The following is a 20,469-nucleotide window of genomic DNA, read 5'->3' on the forward strand; positions in this document are numbered from 1 at the left end:
TGTCTGTATACGCTCAATCTCAGCTCTCACTGAACCGATTTTGATGAAAAATATGTCAAAAGATCACAAATCGTATCTAGTTGAAGACATTACCCTCAAAAATTGAAAAAAAATCCCTCTATCCTCGTAAACGGGGGAAATCCCCCAAAAAATTACAAATTTAGAAATCGCTAATTTTCGATATTTTTTCATTTTTTTTTACTTAAAATTGCCATAACTTTTTAAAAATGACCGAATCAATATAATTTTTTTTTTTATAGATACCTTAGATAATTACCTATCATTTTATATATTTTTGTGAACATTTGACCCTTTAACAGCCCAAAGGATGGGGTTTCAAAATGGTAACTTTTTTACAAAAAATTAACTTTTTCAACTTAACTTTTGAAAATGTTCCGGAAAGACTGACAATTTTATATATACCTTAAATTAAAGCTAATGTAATATACTTTAATTTGAAAAAAAAAAATTTGACCTCTGGACTTGTCTTCATGGTGAAAATGACTACCGTATGCAAAAATATGCTATTTTTGTGAAAAAATTCTTGATATTATATTTTACATTTTTTAACATTATGTTGCTATAACTTTTTAAAAAATGCATGAATCAACTTTATTCTTTAATGATAAATACTTTATATATACTTCTTTCATTCGACATACTTTTTTTTAAAATCGGACCATTTCCCTTTATACAGGGGGGGTGCAAACCTTTTAAAATGCGTATAGAAAGTAGAACTTTTTCAACTTAACTTTTGAAAATGTTCCGGAAAGACTGACACTTTTATATATATCTTAAATTAAAGCTTATGTAATATACTTTAATTTGAAAAAAAAAAATTTGACCTCTGGACTTGTCTTCGTGGTGAAAACGGACATCAAAGTTAAAGAAAAACGTACGATTTCCGTGAAAAAAATCTCGATTTTATATGTTATATTATTTAATTTATATTTTATATAACTTTTGGAAAAATGTATGGATCAATATTATTATTTTTTTATAATAAATATTTATATACCCCTTTCATCTGGCACGCTTTTTTTGTAAATCGGATCATACCCCTTTAACAAGGGGGGTCAAAACTTTAAACATGCGTATTGTTACTAAGATATTTTCAATTTAATTTTTGAAAGTATTCCGGAAATACTGACACTTTTATATATATCTTAAATTAAAGCTTATGTAATATACTTTAATTTGAAAAAAAAAAATTTGACCTCTGGACTTGTCTTCGTGGTGAAAACGGACATCAAAGTTAAAGAAAAACGTACGATTTCCGTGAAAAAAATCTCGATTTTATATGTTATATTATTTAATTTATATTTTATATAACTTTTGGAAAAATGTATGGATCAATATTATTATTTTTTTATAATAAATATTTATATACCCCTTTCATCTGGCACGCTTTTTTTGTAAATCGGATCATACCCCTTTAACAAGGGGGGTCAAAACTTTAAACATGCGTATTGTTACTACGATATTTTCAATTTAATTTTTGAAAGTATTCCGGAAATACTGACACTTTTAAATATATCTTAAATTAAAGCTTATGTAATATACTTTAATGTGAAAAAAAAAAATTTGACCTCTGGATTTGTCTTCATGGTAAAAATGACTACCGTATGCAAAAATATGCTATTTTTGTGTTAAAATTCTGGGTTTTGTATTTTATTTTATTTTAAAATACCTGACAAGGGGAGTACAGATTTTCATAAATATTATATAAATTAAAATTGATATAGTATAGATAGTTAAACTTATTTAAATATGTTTGTTTCTTTTAAGTCGAGAAAAATAACTTTGAAATTTGAACTAGCTTAAATAGCCAATTTTTCAACCGCCGGAAGCAACGTACGGTTGCCGAGTTGGTAAAATTTATGTTTTACACGCTTGGGGTACGAGGTTCCAACCCGCATATGGCAATGAATTTTTTGCATTTTTTCTTAATTCTTTTTAAGTTAGTATAAATTTTAACTCGTTTGATTTTTATCACATTTAGATTCAATAACTTCAATAAAGATCAAGGATCCCATCACTTTAGTCGCCCCTTGCAAGAAGAAATTTCTTATTCGTATTAAAATTATTTTACTATATTTTAAGTTTTCGCTTCGATGCAAAGCCGAGAAGATATTTTTTTGTGACTATCATTTATTTTCTCTGCTCTAACTTGACCTACTTTTTTCAACAATACGTCAAATTACTACAATTCGTATCTAGTTGAAGATATTACTCTCAAAAATTGAAAAAAAAATTCTAATTTATCAATTAAACAGTTAGTTATTACATCGTCTCCATAAAGACAATTAAAATCATTAATTTCTAATGTTTTCAAAATATTTATTAACGAATGAAGTTTGATATGATAGGTTTCAACTACAAAATTAAATCATTTTACTTTGTAATTTAATAATTTTATTACTCTGTTTGTGTGTGCTACTATTAGACTATAATATTCAAATTTTTTTCTAACGTGTTGCTATATAAATCATTTCTAAAAAAAATGATTGTTTTTTCTCCTGAATTAACAATTGATTTTTACAAATATAATCAAATTTTATAATAAACTCAATTGAGTAAATCTTTTTAACAACTTTGTTTTGATTGGTACATTTAGTTAAAGTAAATCATTAAAATTAATTAAGTTCTCAATATTTCAATTATAGAATCTTTTCAACAAACAACAAAAGTTCCTAGGAAATTATTACTATTACTTCTATTTAAGTTATCTATTACCATAAAAATGCAAAAAAATATTGAGCTTTTCTGATAAATTTACAATAAATAGTAATTATAAAACTTTCTGACTGCATATTGATCTTAACGATACAATTTTTTTAATTGTCATAAAATTTTCTATTTAATTATGTCAATGTCAAACTTACCAATTGAGCTAAAAGTTATGGTAAAATAAATTTTTTTTTTTTTTTATAAACATTTACAACAATCAACTTTAAACGATTAACAAAATTGGTTAAATATGTCATTTTCCTTATTTTTAACTTATTAATAATCAAATTAATATTAAATATTATATCAAATCAGTATTAATTTAAAACAATTTTTTTTGTTCTTAATTATTTTTTTTTATATGTAAAAACTATTTTTTAATAATATTAAAACTTAGAAGTTATAGAAAAAGTCTAATTGCACATTTTAAAACATCGCGAAAAGTTGATTTAGAATAGTATATTTTTGTTTCTGATGGAAGTTCCTTGTAGTCCAGTGTATAAAACTTATAACTTTGTTAATTGTTATAACTTTATCAAAAATGACCAAATCAGTATATTTTTTTTTATTTAGATGCATGTCTTTATCTATCATTTGGTTTTTTTTATAAATCTAACCCTTTACCTGCCCACAAGAGGGATTCAAAATATTAACTTTTTTTTTTTTAGTTAAAGTAAATCATTAAAATTAATTCAGTTCTGGATATTTCAATAGTAGAATCTTTTTAAATATCAAAAATTACTTAGAAATGATTACTATGATTTCTATTTAAGTGTTCTATTACGATAAAAATGCAAAAAATAATGAGTTTTTCTGATAAATTTACAATAAATAATAATTATAAAACTTTCTGACTGCATATTAATCTTAAAAATAACATTGTTTTAATTCTCATAAAATTTTCTATTTAATGATTCATTCTAGTCAACGAAGGAGTAATTTTGCAGAATAGCAGAAAAAATTCCCAACAAACTTTTTTTTTTTTTGTTTTAATTAGGCAATTGGTGGATTATTCCAAAAGCAACATCAACTCTTATTTCTTTAATTATATCATGATTAGTAGTTCTTTGATTTTAAAATATAATATTTGAATATATACTAATTATAATTATTAAATTTAGTATGAAATTGATATTTAATATTGTAATTTAAACGGAGAAATTATAAAAATAATAAAGAAGTTATATTTTGCTTTACTTTTACGTGTATAAAAATTTAAAGGGCTTGATACAATAATTTTCAATAAAAACTGTTTGTTACTATAAAAAAATGCACTGGACTACAAGGAACTTTCATCAGAAGCAAAAATATACTTTTCTAAATCAACTTTTCGCGTTGTTTTCAAATCTGCAAGTAGACTATTTCTATCACTTCTAATTTTTTATATTATTACTAATTATATATATAAAATAATAATTAAAAGAAAAAAAAATTTGTTTTCAAATTATTACTGATTTGATTTTTAATATGTTAAAAATAATCAGTCCAAATTTTCAATTTTAACCTATTTTTTTGGTTCTTTAAAGTTGATGAAAAATTTTTGATAAAGATTTATGAAAGTTTATAGTAAAATAAATTGAATATATTACCATAACTTTTAGCTCAATTACAAGTTTAAAATTGACATCTAGGCCAGTCAACAAAGGAAAAATTGCGGAAAAAATTTTGTTTTTTTAAAAGTTGAATTAAAATATGTATAATGACATACTAATAGTCCTCAAGATTGGAATTGAGCTTTTTTTTTAAATCCTCGCAAAAGTTCAAAAATATGAGCTTTCTTAATTTTCTCAAAAAAAAATATTTAACTTACAAAAAAAAGTTTCGCACAAAAGTTGTTTAAAAGACAATTATAAATAAAAATATAATCTTATATTTTTTCATTTAAACAAATATTTTTCGAGTTACATTACATTTAATATGAGTAATAAAATTTATATTCCATTTTTTTCATTTTACGGTTACTTTTTATCATGTTATACTTACATTAGACACAATGTTATAAATGCATATGTGTGTATGTGTCAGTTTATTTATTTATTGTATCATTAAAGTGTAGTGTATATTTAAAGTGTAGTGTATATTTAAGTTTGTCAGGTGTCAATTTAAATTGGTTTCCAAACATATAAATTTTTAAGAAATATATTATTTTAGCCATCCATCTAGCTCGATGAAAAGCTCCAGGAGATCTAAAACGAGATTTTCCCAAATGTTGCTTTCCAACACACAATAAAAATAACTCCAATAATTCTTTGTAATCATCACGTGAATGATTAATTTTAAGTTGCTTTTCACAAAATTCAATAATATTTTGTACATTTGATTTTATTTTTGTAAACAATTCATCATCTGTAATCATAGTAATATATGAATCTTATATATATCCAATTACTTGAAAACCGTTTAAATAAAACTATATCTGATCCAGTGGACGGTGGCATTAGCTTATCAAAAACTCGACTAATGATTATTTCGTGTATGTGATGCCTGCATGGAAAATTCGGTAATTTCTTATCTAATTTACTCTCTATCTAAGTGCATGCACCGTTTAATCTTCCTGTATTAGAAACCGTAGTGTCAAAACACATCATAGTGGTGCGATCAACTAAATTCCAGTCTAATAATAATTTTACAACGGCATCTGCTTGTGATTATCCGGTTGACTTAAGTAACTGTGGTACACCAAGAAGCTTTGTATTTCCGTCGCCAGACACTATTACATCTAATCTTTCGACAAATTTTTTTTTATCAGATGGTAACATTTTCCCATCCCAATGGACGATTAATGTACAATGAGGTTTAAATAAATTTAATATTTCTTCTGATATAATTTTCCTATCACTAATACGAGCTCTTTTTATTGTGTCTTTGCTAATTGATACGTTTTTTATTTCTTAATCTGAATTTGTTAAAGTCGCTGCTAAAATATATGTGGCATTTCGATTAGATACGTTAGTTCTATCAAGCACCGATGTTAGTTGTGGTGTCATAATTTTTAAATGTGTTTTACTTGTTGTTGGTTTTTCAATATCGCATTCAAATTTTGAGTGACTTGTATTATAAGAGCTATCGTCGGTACTGATAGACTTTCTAATTTTTTTCGTGTGCGACGTTCAAGTTCTTTAAACACAATAGTTTTTTTATTATTTGGACGAGTATTTTTGGGTAAAACTTTTTTGAAATTTGGAATTATGGCCCTAGAGCAACTCTTTTCACGCTGAGCAACAAGGTAGTCCTTCTCTTCTTTTGACAAATCAGAATTTAATGCATTAGCATGGCTAATATCGAATGAGTAGTTTAATGACTCTACAAACGCGGCTTCGTTATTATTTTGAGTAGTACTAATTCTATTTTGATTTTTATTTATATTTATCCATTTAGTATGGAGTTTTTTTATTTGTGTAACTATGTGACAAGTATGCTTTATTAAAATATTTGTTTTTGACTATATTTCAATCAACTGTGTCGTACAAATTGAAGCAATAACTGATATTGCCTTTTTGTTAACATTATTAAAATATAGAAAATTATAGAACTTCACATTTTGATGGAAGTCGATTACCAACGATCCTCTTAATTGGGGTTATAACAAACTGATAATTTTTTGACTTAGCACGTTCATAATTACTAAAATAAAGTTATTTAAACTTTAGCCGTTATTAAATAATTAAGTAGGTTAAATTTACTATTAAACACTTTCAGCTTATAAATTATCGCACTAAGTATTTCTATAAAATAATATAATAAAACTTTAACTTACTTACTGCTACTTTCTCGAAGTATAAAAAAAATTTATATTTGTGAATTTTAGATGAAATATAAGAGATAAATTTGATTAAAATGTATGAAAATGCTGATCTACGGGTACACAAAAACTTTTAAAAACATATGTAACTACTTGTGAACAATACATCAGACACTGTAACAATTTTATCATCAGAAAAAAGGTGACTTAATGATTGATATCTATATTGTAAATTATAAATTTATGATTATTTAATCGATAAATAGCATGTATGGTTATTTTTCTGCCTTAATACCGCGTAACGATGATATATTTATTGTTAGAAATCAATAAAGATAAAATCAAAACTTAGTTTTAAAAAAATGTTAAAATAAGGTATTAATTTTTATTATTAGTAAAAATTTTACACCATATAATAAACACAACAATTAATTTAACTTTCAATTTTTCAAAACTTAAAAAAAAATGTTGGCCCCTTTCAGATCAATTCGAAAAGTACCATATACTTAGACGTTTAGGTATATTACGTAATCAATTTAGAAATTAAAAAATTATAAAATCGTTTTCTACGTTAAAAATACAACATTTTACATATACTAATGATTATAATTGTTCAAAATTTAGAAATTTAATAAATAAGGGGTATTTTTGGTAAAAATACGAAAAACGCTTTGAGCGACCTCTAAAATTTTTATTATCGATCTCAATTTTCAAAACATGTTTTTTTTTTATATACTTAATAAATCTAGGGGGTGTCTGATAAAATTTTTAAGGTCGATTTTTTTTGCGCCACCCTTATCCCCATCTTTTATATTTATTAAATGTCTAGAATTCTGAAGAGGTAGTTTTATCTACCTTTAAATCACCCCCCTAAGGTGATGTCTTAAACACGTTATTGGTAAGATATAAGTCAATATACGATCCGCGAAAAAACCCTTATTTTTAAAGATTATGGCTCCAGTATTAATATTTCTGAAAATAATAATTCTTAATCTGTTTTAGGTTTTATAAATTAAAAGTATTTCGTATGAAGGGTCAGCATTTAGTTCCTGTTCTTATTCCTGCACTCAATTATTATTTAAAACTGGAGCATTTATTTGTTTCCTCCTAAAAGATACAATAATAAACTTCATCGCTTCTACCTCTTATATTTCCAAATATTTTTAATACAATATGTTTTTTAATAATAATTAATCTTTTAATAAGCATCAAAAACAAAAACATACTTTTTTCATAAATAATTGTATATATTTAAAAAATAAACTTATCAAAGAAATTAATATTAAAATTCATAGCTTAAATAAATATTATTTTTAAAAATATCACTTACCACATACTCCATCGACAGAAATAGTAAAAACGTAACCATAAATATCAAATGACTCGGTATTGTTCAGTTCTTTTTGAAGATTACATATGAGAGCTACACTTTTTTCGTTGAAAACTGACAAAAATGTACTGATGTGAGAGTTGTTAAAAAAAGGAGAGATAATTCGTCGATGCAATTTCCATTTAGGAACTGAAAGTAATTATAAAAAATCTTATATTATATAAAAGTAACAATATTCAAAAATAAAAATTCATTTCTTTATAAAATTGGTCCTTTGAGAATTGAATTACAAAAATTCTGTTTTAACTATTAATATTAAAATAAACTAACACAGTGGAGTCGTGGCACAGTGGGGATGTGGCATAGTTGGATCAAGTATAATGATATCTGACAGAGATTAAAATCACTGTCATAAAAAACGCTTCGATGCAAATCTGTAGATAATGTTTAATTTTAAAAAATTGGTGGATTATTCCAAAAGCTACATCATCTGCTAGTTCCTTGTTAATATCCTGATTAAGATAAAGTATGTCGAATGAAAGAGGGATATAAATATTGTCTCTCATAAAAAAATTGTGTTAATCCTATACACTTTTCAATAAGTTATAGCATTATAAAGTTAGAAATGTAAAATATCAAATCAAGAATTTTCACACAAAAATAGCATTCGGTAACTATTTTCACCGTGAAGACAAAGTAAAGTCCAAAATTTTTTTTCCTGTAATATACTATTACATTATCAGTATAACACATTATTAGTATATTGCATTATTTAAGATGAGTAGATATGTATAAAAGATTTAAGATATGATATAATTAGTTTTAGTTATTATCGAGGTGGACATAATGCATGGGCATTCAGACTTTTTGGTCCATACTGCGCACTTCATACCGAATTGTCTTAATTCGGTTTACCCATCTAAGTGTTATCACCGAAGTGTTAATATATTACCAACCATAAAGTCACCTCTACAGAAGAGTCCTGTCTTTCTGGCGAAATTAAGTATCTCTCTGGGTTTTAAGTTTTTAATATCTTCTTTTTCAGGAAAAGGTTTACTCAAGTAGTTTGATCTTAGTGTGGACAAGGCTTCACATTCGCACATGATGTGAAATGAGTCTTCCTCTTCTACTCCACACTTCTTGCACAATGGTGATTCCGATACTCCCATTGCGTTAAGATGTTTAAGCAGATGACCATGTCCTGTCAGTAGACCAGTCAGGGTGCTTATTTGATGTCTAGTTATGCTATTAAGATCACCCAGCAATAGACCAGGGGTCTTGATAAACATTTTAGATTGTTTAGGTACTACCAAGTACTTCTAGATTTTCCTGTGTTGTTCTCTGCACCAATTCTTGGGTAGCGCTTTGAGCGATTGCTCAGTGAGTCCTACCACTGGTTCTGGTCCAACATAGGTGTTCTCTGCTCCTTTCCTGGCTAGAAAGTCAGCATTCTCATTTCCAGTGACACCGTTGTGTCCCGGTACCCACGCTAGTGTAACTTTGTTGAACCTCGATAGTGATTCTAAAGTTTCCCTGCATTCGAGGACCAGCTTTGAATTCCCCTGATCGTTACAGAGTGCTTTCAAAGCCACTTGACTATCACTTAAGATAGTTATCTTCCTATTTTTGTATACCTGCAGGTTCTGAGCCCCTATCAGTATCACCATCACCTATGATGGAAAACAGAGGGTGTTGTGCCCAATGACATACTGACATTTATTCGTGGCTTTAAACCCCAAATTCCAGCACCTACCTTTCCTGATTTTTTGGATCCATCTGTATATATCACAAATCCTCCTTTGTCAGTCAGGTGGTTAATATTCCATTCTCTACGTGTAGTGATCTCCACTTTGTAGGGAATGTTATTCTTAAGAACCGGTTTGATATAGTCCAAGGGGTGTTCTAAAAAGCCCTGGTCTATCTCTTTTAGTATTTTACCATGTTCTGTTGTATCACTGTCCAAAGTCCACATACCTAAGTTGTGGAATCTTAGTGCTGTAGCTTTGACGTGAGCTTTCACCTCTAAATGCAGAGGAGGCAATCCAATTAGTGCCTCTAATGCGACCGTTGGTGTAGTTCTTAATGCTCCAGTGATGGCAATGGCAGCCATTCTCTGTATGCGACTAAGTTCTTTCCTAGCTGTAATGAGTGCTGTTCTGGTCCACCAGACTAGGGCACCGTACAATATCATAGGTTTAATCACTGACGTGTACAACCAATACATAACTCTTGGTTTAAGACCCCATGTCTTTCCCAAGGCTCTGCTGCAAGTCCACAATGTGGTCATTGCTTTTTTGATTCTTGACTCAACATGTGATTTCCATTTTAGCTTACTATCCAAGATAATACCTAAGTATTTTACTTCCGATTTTAAGCTAATTTCTTGTCCATTCAGAGTAAGAGTGTCCAGACTGTCTAGTCCTATTCTCCTTCTAGTGAACGCTACAGAGGTCTCCGTCAACAATTCCTACAGAGGGAGGGGGTAATGAAACATAACATAAACTAACCTGAAATGGGTGGGAATGAAACAAGACGTAAACTAATTTGCCGCACATCTATAGATTGTATAAAATAAATAATTTCTCAGAATTTTATCATTGGCTACCAGACGCATAGCTAAGCATATTTCCAACATCAAAGGTACCACCATATTATAACGCAAATTAGCGTCTTTTTATAAGAACAAAGACAACGTCTGTCGTTATGGCATTATAATTTATAAGAATTTTATCATCGGTCACCAGACGCTTAGGTCAGCATATTTCCAACATCAAAGGTACCGCTATATTATAACGTTTATAGGCTTCAGCATTTTTATTTTTACATAGTATTTTATAATTGCCCACCAGATGCTTAGAAAAGCATCTCGTTAATATTAGTATATTGCTATTAATTTTATATAATTAATATAATTTCTATAATTGGTAATATATTTTTAGAATTAACTATGTGTACGTTCGTCATTGTCGGTTGCTATAATAGTATAATCGCTATTATTATTATTATTATTTTCTACTGCGCTTTTAAAATAATTATATGTGTATCGCGTTTTATTTTATTATATTTAATTTGACAATTTTTTATACCTATAACTAGCGGTATTACATTTAAAGTTGCTTCCCCACCACCAGCACCCACGATTCTTCACTGCCTTTAACATTATATGTATACATTACATTGAAATAGTGTACGTCAAGTAGCGGCCGCCGCCACCACACTTGTCCTTGACTATTCCTTGAACAACTTTTTAACAAACTCTAGATGTTATCGTTGGTTACAATCAAGTAATTGTCACCGTCGAGAAAGTCCTACATACAATCGTTGGTAATAACACTTCGGTGATAACACCTAGGTGGGTAAACCGAATCAAGACAATTGGGTATGAGGTGCGCACAATGGGTGAGACCCAACGAAAACTAACCAAAGTTGGGAGGAGGGGAATCTCCTCTTCCTTCAAGAAATTCTAATGAGCGTGATGAGTAATGAAACTTAACTTAAACTAACCTAATGGGAGGGGTGAAGATGAAACCCGACGTAAATAAACTTGCCGCACGTCTATATATTCTATGTAATAATTGTTAAGCGGAATAATTAAAAATAAATTTTCCATGGTAAGTACGTGTTAATCCTTGAACGTGCCTATAGTACGCTATAGGCACGCTATATTTACGCGTTGAGTCCACGTGTTTGATGTGCCGCACCTTAAACGCAAAAGCTTTCTTCACTGCACATGAGTACATTGCTATATCGCATATATTGTTAAACGAACGCCGCCACCCAGCCTCCGATCGTTTGGGTGGTGTAGCCAAATGAGGTTTTAAAATGATGCTTTAAATTTAAATTATGATAATCATTTTTATGAGAACAATTGCTATCATCGTCTACCAGACGCTTAGGTAATCATATTTTAAACATCAAAGATGTCACCGCACAGTAATAATCACTGTCGTATGCATTTTATGAGAAAAATGGCAAAGTTGTCTTTTTTCACGCCTCCGCGTTTTATTATTTTACTATACAGCCGGTTAAACGCTCTGTATCCTGTCACATACGTGTTTAATTGACGTTAACGCACAGTTGATTATTCGAAAACTATAAATTTATTATTTCAATATTTTACACGTGAAAATAAAAAATCACGAACCAGCAAACGTCTTCTGTACCAGGTATGTAGATTTTTACAATTATTAACATTTTAATATACTTTTATGTCTCTTTAATTTTACCACCCCTAATATTTTTATTTATTTATTTTTTCCAATAAATAAACAATTTATTTTATTTTTTATTAAAGCTACCTCGTTTATATCTGCTTCGTCACATAAAGTGGCTAAACGTCGTAGGGCTAACAACAGCGTTGTTAGATCAAAAAGGTTATGTATGCAGTTGACGGATACCCGCGATTTCACTTTGATTGATTCCGCATTGGAGCGGGGGGCAGTTTAGTTTTATCGGAAGAACGTGGAAAATTTCGCAAGCTATCGGGATTTTCTGCGCGCTGTTAAACCCGATCTGGTCGCCAGACTCGCTGAAATTGTCGGTAACTGTCTGATCAAGTACAATCTCAAATTGGAGGCCTCATTCCATATACCACGATCGAAAGTAACGCCCGAAGACTGTGCCTTCAAGACAGGGGCTAGGGCATTGCTATCCGATACGGATATCGGGTGTGCAGTCAATGAAGATTTTGAGGTTATGCTCGCCGAGGAAGATGCGTACTCGGGTAGGGGTAGCGGATTCATGCTAACGCATATCGACGGCCTTATGCTCAGCGTATACAAGTATACGCCCCTTGCCGACTCACCATATATTTCTGTCCCGCCAGAGATTAATCAAAGAAAAGCAATCATCAATCTACAGAATATCGATCAGTCTTGTTTCAAGTGGTCCATTTTGGCAAGACATATTAGCGGGAGTAATAAATATCGTGTTAATGAAAAATATTTGAACGAGGAATACAGGTATGATTTCATGGGATTGACATTCCCCACGCCTGTGTCCCAAATTAAAATATTTGAGCGACGAAACCCTAATGTGTCTGTTAATGTGTACGGCTTGGTACGAGACGACGTTAAGATGAAGTGGTTGGCGTATCCGTTAAGAGTCGCCGACCAAGATCAACAGAATCATTTTGACCTGTTGTACATCGGTGACTCTGAAAAAACACATTACGCGTACATTCCAGATTTTTCGAGGCTAGTGCGCAGTCAAAAAACTTAACACAAATGCCGCATATACACTTGCAAACGTTGCTTCACCAGCTTTGATGATATGCCTAAAAAGCATATTTTTCGGGGTCAACAAGCGTTGGAGCAACACAAGTTGATATGCGGCAAAAATAAACCAATTTTACCCGTTATGCCGGCAGAGAGCAGTAAGGTCGAATTTGACGCATGGGTAAAGACGCAACGGTTACCGTTCGTCATCTACGCTGATTTTGAGGCCTTGCTGGAGCAAACAGACGATCGTATGGGTGCCTATACTAGGACTGTGCACATCCACCATCCCATGAGCTACGGGTTCATGGTGAAAACATCGAACGATGTGCCCTCCGAGCGCCTCGAACGCTATGGTATACTGCAATCACCGGTAATATACCGTGGCCCCGAGGATCGCGAAGAGGTCGCCAAGGCATTTGTGATGGCTGTAACTGAAGTGACGCGCAACATTTCTAAATTGTTGCGCAAAACCAACGTTCCCATCTGAATGTCTGTCGATGATGTGCGCAGGCACGGGGAGAAAGCGGTATGCAACTTGTGCCGCACGGCATTCAAGGATTCCAACCCCAAATTCGCAGACCACTACCATTTATTCAGATAGACGTTGTGCAATGCGTATAACCTAATGACTCCCGACTTCGTTAAATTCCGGGAGACAGCCAAGGTATTCCGCTCGGAAGACATGCCGTTGGTAACGCGTAAGGGCGTATATCCCTACGATTACACTGATAGTTGGGCTAAATTGAATGAAACAGAGCTACCACCTAAGGACGCTTTCTATAGTCAGTTGAGTGAGTCTAATATCGATGACGACGACTATAGACATGCCACGAAGGTGTGGAACCGTTTCGGCTGCTCAGCCCTCGGTGAGTACAGCGACCTATACTTCAAAATCGACGTGTTGTTGTTGGCTGTTGTGTTTGAGAACTTCCGCGACATCTGTACTTCAACATACAATTTGGACCCGGCACACTATTACACCGCGCCTGGTTTTAGCTTCGATTCTATGTTGAAATACAACAGGATGAAGCTGGAGCTCTTGAACGACTACGACATGCTATTGATGGTGGAACAGGGCATTCGTGGTAGGCTAGTGCAGGCCGCCAAGCACTATGCAAAGGCCAACAATCCTAAGACACCCGATTACGATCCGTCAAAACCAGACTCATGGATCGTGTATCAAGACTATAAGTAATTTATACGTATATTTATATAAACGTGCAATAATTGAGTGGTGGTTTAAAAACGTTTTATGTATATAGGCAATAACCTTTACGGGTGGCCTATGAATCAGCCCATGCCATACGGTGGCTTCCGATGGTATAAAGGAGCAGACCCTCTGGCTGACCTCCAATCATTGTCGGACACTGGTAATACGGGGCGTATATATGAAGTGGACGTATCGTATCCACAATAGCTACATGACAAGCTCAACGACTTGCCGTTCTTGCTTAATAACGATGTACCGCCAGGTTCCAAAGAGACCAAACTCTTGGCCACTTTGAAACCCAAACAGCGGTACGTCGTACACTATGTCAACTTAAAATACTGTGTCATACTAAAACACTATGTCAACGTTAAATACGTGCTGCAAGTCGATAAAGTATGTATAATAAACCTATAAACTATAATGGCTACTTCCCCCATCGCTGACACTAAGTTATAGTGCGCATGCGCACTATAGTTTTTAATCGCCATTTTGAATGACCATAACACACCCACCTTCACCCAAGACTACTCTACCAATTACCTCTATTATCATAAGACCACGCCTCCCCTTTCCCTCCTATCATATGGAGGGTGTGGGGGTGAGGCGGGGGTTATAGAATCTTCAATACTACCCTACTTCAGTACATTATAGAATACTATAGTATATAACTATACGGAATATAGTTCTGAATATTTCAATTGTAGCATCTATTAAAACACGAAGAGTTATATACAAATGATTACTAGGACTTCTATTTAAATGATTTATTACAATAAAAATAAAATAAAAAATACTGATTTTAACGAAATGTTGAGTTATCCTCATAAATTTACTGTTAATACTAAATTATATAAGTTCCTGATCATATATCAATATAAAAATTACAATTTTTTATTTCTTATAAAATTTTCTATTTAATGATATAAATTATAAACTTGTAAGTTGAGCTAAAGTAATGTTTAAAAGTTCAACTTTTCTAAACTATAAACTTTCATAAAAATTAACTTTAAAGGATCAATAAAATAATTTAACAATGACATTTTGAATTGAAATCTTGCATTGATTATTTTTAACATATTAAAAATCAGTAATAACTTGATAAAAAAATGATATTAAATTAAATTCTTTCATGTATAAATAATTGCTTCCTAATTAATAATAATTAATAATAATCTCAAAAAAGATATAATAGAAAAACTCTAATTTTAGGCTTGAAATCAGCGTAAAAATTTGGTTTAGTTAAGTATATATTGGTCTATTATCATTAAAAAATATTTTAATGACAGACAGTAAGACCATATAGTAAAATATTTTAGCATAATTAAGAAATTCTTTCTCACGAGGGGAAACAACAGTGATGGGGTCCTTAATATTCACTGAATATTTTGATTGAATGTTATTTATTATTATTCATTTTGAATTTTTTTTTACCTCAAAAAAGTATGATTTTAAAAATCATAATTTTTTGGTGGATTTCCACCATTTATATATTTAATACTCAAAAATAATTCCGGAACATATTTAAAAGTTCTACTTTTTTTCGTGTTTTTCAAGTTTTTAACGCACGCTGTATAAAGGGAAATTGTTCGATTTAAAAATGACAGATGAATAGTGTTTAGTTGGATAGGATATATACCTTCTCAGACGCGCATGGAAGCTAAAAAAATAATTTTACTATAAAATTTGTCCTTCAATGATTGAAGAACAAAGACTGTTTTAACTGTTAAATTTTATTAATGTAGACTGCCTATATTGTTTTGAAAAAACTTTTGTACCCTTTTATAGTTAAAATGCAAATTATAATACATCAATAGTTTTAATAAACAATATTATTTTATAATTAAAACATAATAATAAAATAATTATTTTATGAAAAATTATATAATTAATAATAAATTTTATTAATTATTAGTTTAAATGTAAGTATTTTTTTCTCACCAGCAGCAGTTGACAATCCTTCTCCAAAAGCACCACTAAAAAATTTGAAAAATTTACCTTTGTCGAGAGCATTGGAATTGTTCAATATTATCTGAAAAATAATTAATACTATTTTTCTACATAAGAAAACATTTTTTTTTATTATATAATATCTTATTATATAATAAAACAAGGAAAAAATCGCTTTTCTGGGAAAATTACTTAGCGTACTCGCATTTTTAAAATTTTTTTTTCAACGAAAGTACTGGGTCATCAGACTCCGGGAAAAATATTGGCGAAGGTCGGAAAAATTTTGCCGCTCTCCCGCGAGCGTTTTAAAATTTCGACCGTTTTCGAGAAAAACGCTCGCTGACACCAGCGTTTTACGACTAAAGGTTTGAAATTTTCACCAGACCCGCCCAATGACATTCCTGAGATATGATAAAAAAATCAATTCAATCCGTTCAATTTTCACCGTTTTACGAGGTTTTTTTTTTTTTGTCCACGCTCAAGGTTTTAATATGCGCATTGACTCATTTCTGCTCAAACGTTTATTCTGAATCTTAATTATATGGTGTAATATGTATTTTTATTAGGACACTATTTTGTATTTGCACATAGCATTATATTTTATCGAGAAATATTAAATGTTACATATAAATTTTAAGATAGTTATAATTATATAAGTTTCTACTTTATCAGTTTATGTTTATCAGAACAGTACATTGTTAATAATCTATTTTTTCTCATATATGATATATGAGTCTATTAGTTTATCGTTTAAATTGGCATTCATCTAAGACAACTATGCTGTCCAACGTTAAATCGCAGTTACCAATATTTTTATCAAAATTAAATTTTTTACATAGTCTCACGTATAATAACCTGCTAAATTTTTTTGTAATTATTCTATAATATAAACACAATTATTATAATTAGAATATTAATATTTTTTATGCATACCAGGGGTGTATTTAAGGGAGATATGGCCCCCCTTGAACCAGCGCTATCAATATTTTTTTAGGCAACTTATAATAAATAAGGACCCAATGTCCTTTTTTTTCATCATTACTTTGATTTTTAGCAAAAAAAATTCTATAACATGTTTAACAAAGTACAAAATATTAAATACCCTCTTAAAATAATTTTTGAATAAGCCTAAAGGGAATACCTCATTAACAAACGTCAACTTTATACCCAATACATTTTACTATATTCTCTTTTTGAATTTTCTTGATTTTAATAATAATATTTTTAATATATTTTTGTTACACTGATTCTGATGTAATATTTTTTCTGCAAAACACTTATCGTGCTCGGCGCAGCCGGGTACCCTACCAGAATCAGTGGCCTACTTATGATGACGGCACGAAGAGGCTTACGCACTTTCGGCGTGTAAAGCTTGTAGGGCCCTGGGTCTGGGGCGGAGCCCCAGCTAGGTGGAGCCTAGTATCAAAATAATAAAAATAATATATTAAAAACCTACTAAAAAATGTGATATTTTAATTTTTAAAAATTGTCATAAGTATACATTTTATACTGATTACTGTGTATACATTACAAACTTGGCATTAATACCATGATAAGAAATTAGATAAGGCAATTATTACTTATCACTCTCATTCAAAAGTATAAGTCATATTCATGGAAAAAGTTACACACCTCCAAATTATAGTAATCATGAAAAGATAGCGTTTTCTTCTGTCCTTTTCTCAATACGTATTTCAATGTTTAATACCGTAAAATAGTACATTAAAATTGAAATTTTCACAAACTTCAAAACGCTACAGAATATTTACTACTGAATATTAATAAAATATTTTTTTACTAAAATTTTTCTTAAATTCTACTCTACAAAATAGCTATCTTAGATTTTTTTTTTACATTTTATTTAAAATTTAAAAATAATTAATATTTTTAATAAAATGTAAAAAAATTAATTATTGAGATATAGCTATAGACCTAACGTCTAACTAATATTTAAAAAAAAAATCAACTAAAAATATTAACTGGATCNTTTTCTTAATAAATAGCCCACAAAACCACTACATACAGTAAAAAACATGTAAAAGTCTTAAAATACGTTATAGCTGATTTTGTTGATTTTTAATTATTTATTTTCATTTTATTTTTTGGAAAACGCATATTCGTTTAAAAAAAGATTCTAGAAGTTTAATTTTTTATGCCGATGGCGATCGTGGCGCTTCCTCTTCCCGTGCTATGCGTGGTGCGAACCGGTCGCTCGGGTGCTGGACAAAAAAATGATAGATACTTACTTAAATTATCTTTTCATCTGTCACCTTGACCTTTTTCAAGCAACGGAAGATATATTATTTAATCTTTGTAATTAGCATATTGTTCTTCTGTGTAATAAAAACACCCTAGCTGTATTACTTGCTATTATATTTATTAAACTGACTACATCAAATCCTAATGTAAAAAGTTTTCAAGTAAAAATATTTTTCTAAATATTGACCAGAGTATAAAAGACCATTTTTCCTAAAAGTAAGGCTACTACGGCTTGCTGGTGAACTTGGTCGATATTCTCTTAATCTGCGTTAGTATAAGTAAAAATTTTATCCCTACGACTTCTTTCGTACCATAAATGATGAATATTATTTTTAGATGATTTAAAATATTTTATCCAGGAATATGTCTTGTTTATTTTTACATAAACATCGCCATAAGAAATTAATTTTTTTTTTATATTTACTAATTTCAAAATGTTTGTGTCTTTCATTTCTGGACAGCTTTAAATATTCCAAAACGAGCGAAGAAGCATAGTACTGTAATTATTATTAATTAATATAGCAGTAGTACTTTATGCCCGTTTACCCACTAGTGGAAACGTTAGGTCCTACTCTTTTGGTAACGTATAAGCATTCGGGGTAAAGACTAACACTGGAAATACAAGTGTGCTTCAATACTTTGAAGTGTACTATTTTCATTGTCAAGAAAGTTCTGGATATAGATCATTACTAAATATATATAGTACGTAATAACGATAGGAAACTATACCTTGAAGTACTGTGTACCAACCAGTTCACGTAAATTATATCAAGATAAGTATTGTTATACATTAACTGGGTTAACTGTGTCCGTGCCAACCAAGGCTTTATACTGAAAAGACCTGGGCCACCACAGTCTTGTTGATTATATTTTGAATATAGATAGACATATTCTTATTATTTAACATTTAAAATTTCAGGGCGAGTTTAAGAATATTGATATCGACTATATGGAATTTATCGAAAACATTATTAAGTAAAAATTTAATTTTCTATGAAAAGAATTTAAAAAATAATGAACCATAGTAGATGCATGTCCCATTGTAAAGAATCCCTTTAAGTGCATATTTTACGAACCGTGTATATTGACGAGGTAATAAAACAGATAAATATCTAACATACACATAAATATAATTAATTGAAAAATTAGTAAGATCGTATAAACTTTTGTTCTCCTAAAACCCCATACACAATTAAACTTACTTTTTCTTTAAATTATTTAATTTTTGTTTATAACAATACTGTAGACAACATCAAAACGTACTTGTATATCTTCTGGCTTCATAACATATAAAGCAAGTGAAGAACCTAACCAAATTTTACATGGTTCCGGGCCGTACTGTTCATTTAACTTAATCATTTTTGCCACTAAATCTAAAAATTAACTTATATGTATTTACACTACGCTAAACGTTCAGTAAGTAAAGAAACAGGTCAATTGTTATAAACAATGAGAACAATAGAAACCCCTTTCCTTACTTACTGAAAACTCTATACAGGGTGTTCACTAAGTCAGGAAACGGGTTTCTATTGTTCTCATTGTTTGTAACAATGAGAACAATAGAAACCCGTTTCCTGATTTACTGAACACCCTGTATATATACATGTTTATTTTAAACAATAATGATAGCTAGCTACATATACAAAGTTCTCATTTTATAAATATCAATTTATTATTATTATTTATTAAAGGTATATTTATTGTAGCTCGTAATGGTATATTGTTAAAATGCATACCCCGCTCGCACTACATTTTGAACAAATGAGAGAAATGNTAAAATGCATACCCCGCTCGCACTACATTTTGAACAAATGAGAGAAATGAGATATGAAAACATTTTTGGGTATACATAAGTTTTATTAATTATTGTTTTGATTTTTACTAAACTGATATAAATACATTAATTGTTTTATGAGTTATGATGACCTATTGCAATTTTGAATTAGATTTTTTTAGCTTCGATGCGAAGCTGAGAAGGTATTAATTTTACCATGATGTGTTTATTTTTTTATTTTTTTATTTTTTTTTTTTT

The 20,469-nt window shown here is 30.1% G+C and overlaps 1 protein-coding gene across 3 annotated transcripts in view; it reads right to left on the minus strand.

The window, feature by feature from the left end:
* LOC126907742 (cytochrome P450 4C1-like) overlaps window positions 1-20,469 on the minus strand; it is an 81,465-nt gene that overhangs the window by 54,473 nt on the left and 6,523 nt on the right. For all 3 annotated transcript variants that reach the window (XM_050689315.1, XM_050689320.1, XM_050689319.1), the window contains exons 2-4: window positions 19,701-19,810; window positions 16,170-16,260; window positions 7,803-7,991 (exon numbers count right to left, since the gene is read on the minus strand). In XM_050689315.1, coding sequence (XP_050545272.1) covers window positions 7,803-7,991; window positions 16,170-16,260; window positions 19,701-19,810 — 390 coding nt within the window. The remainder of the gene's footprint in view (window positions 1-7,802; window positions 7,992-16,169; window positions 16,261-19,700; window positions 19,811-20,469) is intronic.

This window comes from Daktulosphaira vitifoliae, unplaced genomic scaffold (genome assembly GCF_025091365.1).
Source record: "Daktulosphaira vitifoliae isolate Bord-2020 unplaced genomic scaffold, ASM2509136v1 Scaffold_5, whole genome shotgun sequence".
Lineage (NCBI taxonomy): Eukaryota > Metazoa > Arthropoda > Insecta > Hemiptera > Phylloxeridae > Daktulosphaira > Daktulosphaira vitifoliae.